This window comes from Oncorhynchus tshawytscha, linkage group LG18, assembly GCF_018296145.1.
Source record: "Oncorhynchus tshawytscha isolate Ot180627B linkage group LG18, Otsh_v2.0, whole genome shotgun sequence".
In the NCBI taxonomy this organism is placed as follows: Eukaryota; Metazoa; Chordata; class Actinopteri; order Salmoniformes; family Salmonidae; genus Oncorhynchus; species Oncorhynchus tshawytscha.
Genome location: NC_056446.1, coordinates 25,802,281 through 25,814,686, shown reverse-complemented (window position 1 = coordinate 25,814,686; position 12,406 = coordinate 25,802,281). Strand labels below are relative to the sequence as shown.

Sequence of the window (12,406 nt, the reverse complement as noted above, 5' to 3'; positions counted from 1 at the left end):
AATAGAAAGTTGTCCCCTCACCTTCTCGGAGTGCTGGAACTGTCTCCAGAAGCTCTCGTACATTCGTTTGGTGGTTTTCTCCGGGCTGCACACCATGGTCTTAATGTAGACCTTAAAGCTGCGGTCCAACAGCTGGTTAATCTCCCCGTAGTCATAGTCATCATACCTGAGACAGATATTTCTTTACTAATAACTACATTACTGTACGAAATTACTGCACTTTGTCAATGTATTAAACACGTGATAACATTCTTCTTTTGACTGAATCTAGCATATTACATCATGAAATATATACATTTACATGAGTAGATTTGTGTTTGTATAGAGCCAGTGAGTGACGTACCTGATGCCAAACATGCAGTGGATGTAGTTCCAGATAGCCCTGCGCAGCATGGTGGTGTCCACGTCTTTGTGCATGGCCATGGTGTTGTAGGTCAGGTTGTAGGCCATCTGGAACTTCTCATCCAGCAGCTGACCAACGTCAGGGTACAGACGGTTCACCAGGGAGTAGCCGTGGTCCTCCCAACTGTAGTCCTGAAGAGAGGAAAGCAAGGAGTTAATCAGAATGTCTGGATATCAATTGATCAATCAGATAGATAGTCCATAGCGCAACATGGTAACATTTAGAAAATGTCATCTTGAAGTTATTGAGAAAAAAAACCCTCTTCACTTTCTCTCTTTCTGGCTCTCCCTGAAGGGGTGTGTGTATGTACATGTGTATTATATACCTGCACTCTGAAGGTGGGTACATGTTCTCCTCTCCTGGAGAAGTCCTTGTAGCCGTAGCTGGGGTCTTCAAAGTGCCTGGAGACGTCTCTGGATGGCACACACTCCTCGTCCTCTGCCGTGGCCACAAGCATGCTCTCGGTCTTCTCCCTCTCAAAGCGTGTGGCCATCTCCTCCTGACTGGCTTCCTCTTCATCACGACACTCCTGCAGCTGCTTCATCCTCTCCATCAGCACCTCCACCTCACCAGACACCTCTGACACCTAAACACAGGAACACACACACATTCTGGTTCAGGGCACTGGTCATACAAAGGGCAACCACAACCACAAGCATCACTGTGCTCACAACCACACGGGTGTCAAAGCCGAGTGACTAACAAACCTACAGCTTCTCTCCCTTGCTCACCCACACACAGTCCTGACTCTCCTCCTCCCGCTCACCTGGTGATTGCCTCTCCTCTCCTCCAGGTGGCCGTGACCGTTGCCATTGGCGATGTCGCAGACACAGTACTGGCTGAGGGAGGGGGGTCTGAATGTGTGCCCCCCGTCACTGTGGATCTCGGGGGTGATGCCACAGCCGAAGGTAAAGGAGGCCAGGGAGTGGTAGTGTGTGAGGAGCACCACAGCATGGATCAGCTCAGCCAGGGACCAGCTGTGTTCTTCAGCCTTCAGCAGGTGCTAGAGGGGGAGAGCTGATACGTCAGTCAATCAGTAGTTTCCTTTGGGTGGAATCTTTTATTTTCCTGTCTCACATTCTATCCATCCATCGCTTTCCAATAGTTTTATTCTCTCTACCCATCCCTTCCAGTCTTCCTTCTATACAGATCCCCCTTTCAAAAGGTTATATAACTAACTCTGCAAAGTCAGCAGCTGTGTAACTCAGGCCAGGCCTCATCACATCATTTCGGTATCTGTTACATAACCCTAACCTGTCCCTCTGTCCAGTCCTGGGGGTTTGTGTCACAGATCCAGCCCCCCCCACACATACCTCGATGTGTGCCTTGGTGAGCCAGGGCCGGTGGGCCAGGATCTTGTTGAGCTCCCCGAGGGCCTGCAGCTTCTGTGGGGCTCCGTCCAGGCCATTCAGCCACTTGGAGTCCCCTCCTACCTGGAGGAAGTCGTTGACGTGCAGGTTGACCAGGTAGGAGCACTGATGTCTGGCTGCAGCCTGGGAGGGGAAACAATTACCAGACTGCCCAAGAACTCTAAAATGTACAGTCTATAGGCGAGTGTCCAATAATTCAAAACGTACTCTCTGTAGGTAGAGATATACAGGGCTTGTAGTGGCTATACTGTGGTAGTGTAGAGGTTGGAGAGGGGGTTAGGGATCTCACCATGATGCCTATGTAGTGGCGGTAGTGCAGGGATAAGGGCCCGTCCATCTGCAGCAGGTAGTGCTGTGTCCTCAGAAAGCTCTCCAGGTACTGTGGGTGGAAGCCCATCACCAAGGAGATGTTGTCAAGGCGACCCAGTGCTGCGAATGCGTCCTCAAATATCGATTGTGTCCTGGGGTCTACTTTACTGACTTGAAGGATCTGATGCAATAGAGACAGTGAATTTAATGTAATTCACTTATTGGTATAAGATGCTAACTAAATATCTGTAATAAAATGTCAAAGTTATTGATAATTTGCATAGATAAGTAACAAGTAAAATGTTTTGAAGTCCAAAGAAAACTCTGGTAAAAAAAGGTTTTGTTCTCCATACCTCTTTTTCAGGGATAAATCTACTTGGTCCATTTCCCAGGGGTCTTGGGATTCGAACTCCAAAGTCCTGCAAGACAAAATACAGAAAACACATATTATAGTTATGCAAGAGCCAAATGCAACAGTGCTCATTGGCGTCAAAAGCTAAAGGCACAGGGCGAAAACTCTAATTGCGATTTTTCTACCATTTTGGCTGCGAGCCCTGACCGTGTAATATTGTACATCCTTCTGTGGGTTATCGTATCTCTCACCCCCTCCTCTAGCCCACATGTTCACTCTATAGTCGGGTTGGCGCACTGCAACCGCAGCCTGTGCAGAAATAAATCTCTTTGTTCAACATTTAGCTGCAGCAAGCCATAACAGCAGTCTCTATAAATGTTACAAAACTACCAAAATACACAAAAAGAAGGCTTGATAGATACAATGTATCATGCCTACAGTGGCTATGTAACCATTTGCAGTTTGATACACCCTTGATACAAGTAATACCCTTGATACAATATTAGACACAATGTTATTGATCAGAAAGGCTCGCATACTAAAATAGTTAAATAAACGAATTCAAAATATGATTGACATCTCACTCAACATAAAAACAGCCAACTGTCAACTTGAAAAGTCGCTGATTGCGACATGTCCTACAGGCTAGGACTGACTTGTCTGCTCGGTTTCTGTCCCTCTGCGCGGCGCAGAGCTGGCGGAATGAATGACCTAGAACTGCCCGCCGAAGATTACTCGAAAGCGACAATACTGTCTTGCATTGAAATACACCAAACGAAAAAAGTAGAACCTTATACCGAACGGTCTATAGAGTTGGCAGTAGGATGACAAAGAACTGGAAAGAAAGTAGAGTTGAAAAGCACCGCAAACTCCTCAAACGCGTAAACAAGGTTGGACACAAAAGAAAAGACTGCACTGCAGTTCCTTCGCTCGAAGCCACAGAAAACAAGTGGCTAAAATGACATGAAATTGTCTTGTCACAAATTAAATAATCTAAATTACAAAACGAAAGCACAGGCTTTCCAAAACATGCATTCACTGTCAAAATAATTTCCCCTTTATTTTATTCTTACCTTTTTGCTTAGCCGTTCACACCGAATGCATATTTTAAATACGTCTGTCACTGTAAATGAATCATTTTCAATGGTTTCTGTTGCTGCAGTTGCGTGCTTCATAATGTGTTCTCGGCGCGATCTTATGTTTTCAGGTATACAAATATAAAGGTCTACTTCGATGGCTGTTTCCTTTCTCGCTTTGTTTCTTGAGGGACTGGTTAATAAAGTGCTCAGTTGTCAGCCGGTGCTGTCCTACAGCAGAATACCGTTCTCTCTCTGCGGATACAGTCCGTAAATAAACGGAGCCTTGGTTGACTGACGTGCGCAAAAGCCAATCCCATGGCGAAAACAACCTCCATTCATCCAATGAGATATAAGGGGACGGAGAGAGGAGGAGTGAAATGTGTAGAGAGGTGAGCGTCATAACTTGAGCACAGAGCGAGCCCCCACGAAAACATCATCAATCGTCTCTAATTTTGTTCCTTGCTGCAGCCATTGATTGGCAATGGATATCGACTGACTATCACTCTGCAGCGCACAAAATGGCGTGAAATGGTCACTTCCACCAACTGCCTGCTTATTATGGCTTTATTACATGATACATATATTTTTCACCCCTTCCACCCACAGCTGACCAGGTGCTACATGGACGTTTGCAGGCACCTGCTATCTTATGTCATGTACATTGAAAACAACAGAGAAAAGAACAGCAAGTCCTTTACTCTGTGTGTTATAAACAGGATGGGGAGCATCACAACTGTAAATATGGCGGCAGATCTTATAATGGCACAGTAAGATACCTGGACAGTACAGGTCAACAAACAGCAGATCTTATAATGGCACAGTAAGATACCTGGACAGTACAGGTCAACAAACAGCAAATCAATTCCAGCTTTCCACTTAGACTACCAGTTCAGATAAAGCAGCCTTAAACCAAATCAAACAGGGCTGTATAGCACCTCAAACAAACCTACCAGGAAGTCTCGATAAAGACAGGAAACGGTTCTCTTTCTGGGTCTATCATAGAGCCTGTCAGTATAGACACCGCCTGGAGCAGATGATGTCACCAGTCACTGGTGTCGGTGTTTTGTACTGTACACTGAAGTCATTTATGAGTCATTTTATAATGCTGTTTTGTCAGATGGTTGTAGCATGAAAAAGAGCTTTGGTCTAGATATGACTACTCAAAAAAAGGTACTGCAGTGGCATGGAATCTGAGTATCTGACTATTGTATTATAAATTAGTGGTGGTAAATAGCAGCTGCATAATTGTGATAATTGCTTATTACTGCAGCACATCTAGCCAGGTCAAGTGTTCCATGGCAGAGATACCAACAACAACCTCATTAGAAGCACAACGCCACTGGAAGGCTGATCATATTAATATGATCTAATAATAAATTCAAGGCAGGGGTGGAAGAACCAAATAAAAACCTGCTAAAACAAGTTATATTAGGAGTGGTGGTGTGAGGGAGCCCAGATTGTTGTTTATCACCAAGCTGATCTGAACCAAGCTCCAATCTAACACTTTGGTTAAGAGCCTGGCTGATATGGGCCTGGCTAGATACATAGCACGCCATTTGGCAGACTCATTGTGTGACGATGCCCCCCTCCCCCACTCCTGTTACCCCTAGGGAGGGGCGGGGGTTGGGGTAAACATGCCCTGGGGCTGGAGTCAGCACTCTACAGTTTCCCAGCAGCAGAGCGAGCACAGTGTGTGAGCCCCATGGCTCAGCAAAGTTGCAGAGCAGAAGAGGCCTGGTCAGCGTTCAGCTTACGACATGCCCTTTTCACATAAAAGAGTTAGCCTAGGCTAGGGCCCCGACTGGCCCCCAGCCCCCCGGACAAGGGACAGGGCCAAACACTATTTTCAGGGGCGTACACAGCCCTACCACACCACCACCTACTCGGGGGCTTTACTGTACCCACGCCAGCTAGGGGCGTAGTGGGGGCGGTGGTTACTATAACATCATGATGATTTGTTAGACTGCCGTGGGAGGCTGGTAGAGAGCCTGCAGGGATCCTTCTCAAGCTGGTTCTCACAGTGCAGATAGTGAGCCTCTGAGAAGAAGGGACAGAGGGATTGGACGTGGTCCTCTCTTCACTGAGTCTGAATGAGCAGTCTAACTGACCGGTGTAGAGGGTTTGACATCATTAACTCATTGCTGTGAGATCTGGTGGCATCTAACATTGTCATAGCAGTTCTATCAAACCACACACACACACACAGAGATAATGGACTCGTGGAGAGCATTGTCACACATTAGTTAATATCCTATTGTTACAACTGACTGGGAATACATTCTAAGCTACAGATAAGACAAACAATGGTAGACATAGAAAGATGACATACTTGGGTGTGGTGGCTGGGGTTCGAGAGGAGTAAGTTAGAGACCTGTTAGTAAACTATTAACTATCACATCCATGCAACTGGTTTGTGATTTTTACAACATTTGATGGACAGGATAAAAGTAATTCAGATTAGAATGGGCCCTGAATAAACAAACAGCAAACATCAGACCAGTCACAAGTTCAAGCTCCGGTTCGAATTCCAAAACATGGATCCCTCTCAACTTGAAATTCAACTAACATGAAAGGACAACTCCATAAGATAATGTAGAGAGGAATTTCAGTGTCACTCCCTTAACTTTGACAAAAGTAATTAACATGTATAATACATGCAAATATGTAACACATGATATTGTGTGATTTTGTACCTACTCTATATCTATTTATCTTTTCATTTTAAGAGAGCCTGTAAAAATAAATTATTCAAAGAGTAGCATTTAAACACTTGGGCATTTAGGAAAAAAGTTTGAAAAAAGTTTAGAAGATGGCAATTGTAAATGCAAACTTTTTAGCTGCTTTTGCCAATAAAAAGAGGATACAAGTCAAAGGGATTAAAAGAGAAAGGAAGCCAAAACTAAAGCTGTACACATTATGTGCCCCAAAAGTGTCTGCAGTGTTTTTATCATGCGATGAAAATACAAGAGAGCGGAGAGACCAAATCACAAAACCGTGGGGAAGTTCAACAAGTGGTAGAAGTCCTCCTAACCAGTTCAAACCTGACCTTTCGCTTAGCAGAGAGGAAGCAAAAAACTCCCTCTCATACAATGACATAAGCCTAGCAACAGGCTTTCCCCAATCACAGGCCAGAACAACATTTACAGGGTCCAATCGTTTCTCTCGCTCTCCCCCTCTTGTTCCTCTGGTTTAAAAAAAAGAAGAAGTTTTTGCTAGAGCTGGGAGAGTTTGACTAACTTTTCACTTTGCTAACTAAATCTCCCAGCAAGTTTTAAGAGCTGTTTTGAGTGCGAGAATGTATACAAGTCAGTGTTGGTGTGTGCGTGGGGGGAGTAACAGGTAGACCTCTATCCGCAGCTTAACCCAGAGCAGTTTCAGAGCAGCCCACATCAACAGTGTATTGTATGCAGCATGCATATTCCTTATGTCACTTTATTTCTCTCTGTCTTTTCATGCCGTTTACAGTTGAGGTTCTCCAGTTGTTGTAATGTCTGTTTAAACTTAATGGACAGGAGATAAATCAACACAAAATATAAATACAAATACACTACAGTTGACTTGTTCAAAAAGTAGGTATTTTCCCCTTTCACCCTCCCTCTGTCGCTCTCCCACTCTTCAAACAACGCTCTTGGTTCGAGCCAGTCCATTCCATCACTAAGCAGTTAACATAACGGCTAAGGCTTGGCATAACACTGCACAGTTAACCCTCACGTCCCCATCCATGTCCACTTTGAAGTTAAGGACAGTTGGAATTTTCTTCATTCACATGTCAAGCAATGTCACACGTCACATTGTTCAAAATTGTAACTAAATTGCTTGCTTTTCTTTGTTTCTGCAGCTGCATAGCTATAATTGTATACCTGGAGATGGTGAGCCTTGAGTTATACATGTAACAGCCAAAATAATGGAAACACATGAGTAAATGAGGGATATAAAGTATATTGAAAGCAAGTGCTTCCACACAGGTGTGGTTCTTGAGTTAATTAAGCAATTCTCATCCCATCATACTTCGGGTCATGCATAAAAATGCTGGGCAGGCCATTATTTTGGCTACCATGGCTATGCCCTTATAGGATGGCAATGCTCCCATCCCCACGGCAAGAGTGGTCCCTGAACGGTTTAATGAGCATGAAAACATATGCCATGGCCATTTCAGCCAACAGATCTCAACCAAATTGAACACTTTCTGAAGATTCTGGAGCGGCTCCTGAAACAGCGTTTTACACCACCATCAACAGAACACAAAATTATGGAATTTCTTGTGGAAGAATGAAGTTGCATTCCTCTGATAGAGGTAAAGACACTTGCCAAGGTGCATTGAAGCGGCTATGGCACGTGGTGGCCCAACACCCAATTAAAACTTCTTAAGGCTAGGGGGCAGTATTCAGAAGTTTGGATGACTGAGGTGCCCAAGTAAACTGCCTGTTACTCAGGCCCAGAAGCTAGGATATGCATGGTAGTATTGGATAAAAAACACTAAAGTTTCTAAAACTGTTAAAATAATGTCTGAGTACAACAGAACTGATTTGGCAGGCGACACCCAGAGGACAGATTGCAGTTCCTATGACTTCCACTAGATTCCACTTCCACTAGATGTCAACAGTCTTTAGAAATTGTTCAATGTTTTTTTTTCTTTCTTCTAAAAATGAAGTATTCATATTCTTTCTAAGTGTCACTCAGGTGGACTCCAGTGTTTTGGTGCGCGTGAATGAGACTGCGCTGCTCGTTTTCCTCGGTATTGAAAACAGTTTATTACGTCTTAAATTTTATCGATTATTTACATATTAGGGTACCGGAGGTTGGATTAGAAAAGTTGTTTGAAATGTTTGGACCAAGTTTACAGGTAACTTATTAGATCCTTTGTAGGTATGTTGGGTGAGTTGGAACAGGTGTATTTCTGAATCAAACGCGCCAAATAAAACGGAAATGTTTGGGATATAAAGGACTATAAACGACTATTCATTGTGTAACAGACCTTGAGATTGAAAAAAGATGAAGATCTTCAAAGGTATGCGTTTTATTTTATCGCTATTTCTGACTTTCGTGGTGCATCTGCTTGGTTGGAAAATGTTTTTCTTGCTTTTGTATGTGGGGCGCTATCCTCAGATAATTGCATGGTATGCTTTCGCCGTAACGCCTTTTTGAAATCTGACAAAGCGGCTGGATTAACAAGAAGTTAAGCTTTTAAATGATGTAAGACACTTGTATCTTCATGAATGTTTAATATTACAAATTGAGTATTTTTTAAATTTCGCACTCTGCAATTTAACGGATGTTGTCAAATCGATCCAGGTAACTGGATTCTAGCCGTAAGGGATCCCTAAGAGGTTTAAGACACTATGTTGGGGGCCTCCCAAGTGGCGCAGTGGTCTGTTTAAGAGCCTGGCTGATCCAAACCAAGCTCCAATCCGGGTCACTACAGACCCGGGTTTGATCCCAGGCTATGTCACAACCGGCCGTGACCGGGAGACCCATAGGGCGGTGCACAATTGGACCAGCGACGTCCGGGTGAAGGGAAAGTTTGGCTGGGACGGCTTTACTTGGCTCTTTGCGCTCTAGCGACTCCTTGTGGCGGCCGGGCACCTGCAATCTGACAATGGTCGTCAGTTGAATGGTGTTTTCTCCAACACATTGGTGCGGCTGGCTTCCGGGTTAAGTGGGCGGTTTGGTGGGTCATGTTTCGGAGGACGCATGACTCGACTTTCACCTCTCCCGAGCCTGTTGGGGAGTTGCAGCGATGAGAGAAGATCGTAATTGGATATCACGAAATTGGGGAGAAAAAGGGGGTGAAATACAAAAAAATTATAGATTAAAAAAAGACTCTATGCTGGGGCATTAGGTAGCCTAGTGGTTAAATGCGTTGGGCCAGTAACCAAAAAGTTGCAGGTTCAAACCCCTGAGCTGACTAGGTGAAAAATATGTCCATGTGCCCTTGAGCAAGGCACTTAACCCTAATTGCTCCTGTAAGTCGCTCTGGATAAGAGCGTCTGCTAAATCACGGTTTTTATTTTGGCAGTTACCGGTATCTTGCTGTCGATCAGTGGTCCTCTACATAGCCTAACAACAATAGTAACCGGTGAGAATTGATTCATGCATTTTTCAGAAAGTCAAACTCGAAGAGCAACAGGTGAGAACCTGGGAACCACTGACATTATATAAACCAGAGTTTAAATCCTCTCTAATTCCTCCCTCTACTCCCCCTCCCCTCTCTATTTCCCTCTCATTTTCTCTACTCCCCCTCCCCTCTCTGATGTGTGTTTATTCTGGCATGCTATCAGAGTGCAGCAGCCTCGCCAAACGCCGGCTTTCCTGAGCCGAGAGGCGCGGTTGAGAGCAACGGGCCCGGCCCAGGACAAACGCACACCAGGAGGAAACCGCTTTCCCTGGATTCCATGAAGTGGAGCGGAACTCCATGGAGCAAAGAGCACAACAATGTAATAGATTGCAGTGAGGGTAGAGAGGAGGGAGGAATCTAAAACAAAAGAGAGAAAAAAACATCCAAAACACTTTCCTCCTCTTTATGATTTGTGCTAACATACAGTAACCCCAACCCCCCTCTAACTCCCTGATCTCCTCTTCCGGAGTTCGGTGCCTCACAGGGTTCCCTCTGGGAACTGTGGAAGATACCACGTTTTTTTTTGCTGCAGAGGGGTGCAGGAAAGAGTTCAAAGGGTAAAGATTAGGGACCAGAGAGGTTTAAGAGGAAGAGGGTGTGCATGGTAAAGAAGCATACACAAAGATCTGGAGTCAGTTAACCATCCCAAAACTAGAACCTTGACCATTGGGGGGGAAGACAAAACTGACCTTATATCAGTGAGATGCAACATGCAGCTCCAAACTATCCAGTGGTGAGCTGTGAGTCTCATGGCAGTCAGTACCAGCTGTGGTTTTTGGTTTATAAATAAATATAGATACAGTGGGGCAAAAAAGTATTTAGTCAGCCACCAATTGTGCAAGTTCTCCCACTTAAAAAGATGAGGCCTGTAATTTATCATAGGTACACTTCAACTATGACAGACAAAATAAGAAAAAAAATCCAGAAAATCACATTGAAGGATTTTTAATGAATTTATTTGCAAATTATGGTGGAAAATAAGTATTTGGTCAATAACAAAAGTTTCTCAATACTTTGTTATATACCCTTTGTTGGCAATGACAGAGGTCAAACGTTTTCTGTAAGTCTTCACACACTGTTGCTGGCATTTTGGCCCATTCCTCCATACAGATCTCCTCTAGAGCAGTGATGTTTTGGGGCTGTTGCTGGGCAACACGGACTTTCAACTCCCTCCAAAGATTTTCTATGGGGTTGAGATCTGGAGACTGGCTAGGCCACTCCAGGACCTTGAAATGCTTCTTACGAAGCCACTCCTTCGTTGCCCGGGCGGTGTGTTTGGGATCATTGTCATGCTGAAAGACCCAGCCACGTTTCATCTTCAATGCCCTTGCTGATGGAAGGAGGTTTTCACTCAAAATCTCACGATACATGGCCCCATTCATTCTTTCCTTTACACGGATCAGTCGTCCTGGTCCCTTTGCAGAAAAACAGCCCCAAAGCATGATGTTTCCACCCCCATGCTTCACAGTAGGTATGGTGTTCTTTGGATGCAACTCAGCATTCTTTGTCCTCCAAACACGAGAGTTTTTACCAAAAAGTTAGATTTTGGTTTCATCTGACCATGACATTCTCCCAATTTTCTTCTGGATCATCCAAATGCTCTCTAGCAAACTTCAGACGGGCCTGGACATGTACTGGCTTAAGCAGGGGGACACGTCTGACACTGCAGGATTTGAGTCCCTGGCGGCGTAGTGTGTTACTGATGGTAGGCTTTGTTACTTTGGTCCCAGCTCTCTGCAGGTCATTCACTAGGTCCCCCCGTGTGGTTCTGGAATTTTTGCTCACCGTTCTTGTGATCATTTTGACCCCACGGGGTGAGATCTTGCGTGGAGCCCCAGATCGAGGGAGATTAGTGGTCTTGTATGTCTTCCATTTCCTAATAATTGCTCCCACAGTTGATTTCTTCAAACCAAGCTGTTTACCTATTGCAGATTCAGTCTTCCCAGCCTGGTGCAGGTCTACAATTTTGTTTCTGGTGTCCTTTGACAGCTCTTTGGTCTTGGCCATAGTGGAGTTTGGAGTGTGACTGTTTGAGGTTGTGGACAGGTGCCTTTTATACTGATAACAAGTTCAAACAGGTGCCATTAATACAGGTAACGAGTGGAGGACAGGGGAGCTTCTTAAAGAAGAAGTTACAGGTCTGTGAGAGCCAGAAATCTTGCTTGTTTGTAGGTGACCAAATACTTATTTTCCACCATAATTTGCAAATAAATTCATAAAAAATCCTACAATGTGATTTTCTGGATTTTTCCCCCCCTAATTTTGTCTGTCATAGTTGAAGTGTACCTATGATGAAAATTACAGGCCTCTCTCATCTTTTTAAGTGGGAGAACTTGCACAATTGGTGGCTGACTAAATACTTTTTTGCCCCACTGTATCTATATTTATTTCTCTACCCCGCAGGTGAGAGATTTTAACCAACCTTTCCCGCTGGGTACCGGTCTTTTCCTCTTGCTCTCCCTCCTGCCCGGCAGTGGTATTTTTGCCATTTTGTTTCCTGTGTCATGAGTATCCAGCTTCACTATGAAGCAGAGAGGATGTGATATTGCCTAATCGCTGTGGCGCTACCTTTTTCCCCCAGGTCCCGTTACCTCATAACTAGACGATGAGCTCCGGCACCGGCCGGCTGAACAAACCACTGGCAGAGCCCTGTTAGAACGGCACACCCCAGCCAGAACGGACCTGTTAATATTTTATTGTTTCTGAAATGCCTTTTTTGTCGAGCAGAACATCTCTCACTCTCAAATATGGAGGGAGGAGAATGTAGTAGCTGTAACA

The 12,406-nt window shown here is 44.6% G+C and overlaps 1 protein-coding gene across 2 annotated transcripts in view; it reads right to left on the bottom strand.

Annotated features, from left to right (window-relative positions):
- sesn1 (sestrin 1) overlaps positions 1-12,406 on the bottom strand; it is a 69,927-nt gene that overhangs the window by 2,240 nt on the left and 55,281 nt on the right. The window contains exons 1-8 of one of the 2 annotated variants that reach the window (XM_024378307.2): positions 3,508-3,768; positions 2,436-2,501; positions 2,063-2,263; positions 1,717-1,896; positions 1,170-1,406; positions 729-989; positions 344-534; positions 22-166 (exon numbers count right to left, since the gene is read on the bottom strand). In XM_024378307.2, the coding sequence (XP_024234075.2) occupies positions 22-166; positions 344-534; positions 729-989; positions 1,170-1,406; positions 1,717-1,896; positions 2,063-2,263; positions 2,436-2,501; positions 3,508-3,609 (1,383 nt within the window). In that variant the 5' untranslated portion in view covers positions 3,610-3,768. Of the gene's footprint in view, positions 1-21; positions 167-343; positions 535-728; positions 990-1,169; positions 1,407-1,716; positions 1,897-2,062; positions 2,264-2,435; positions 2,502-3,507; positions 3,769-12,406 lie in introns of those variants that run through there. The other variant, XM_024378306.2, reaches the window with a different exon arrangement.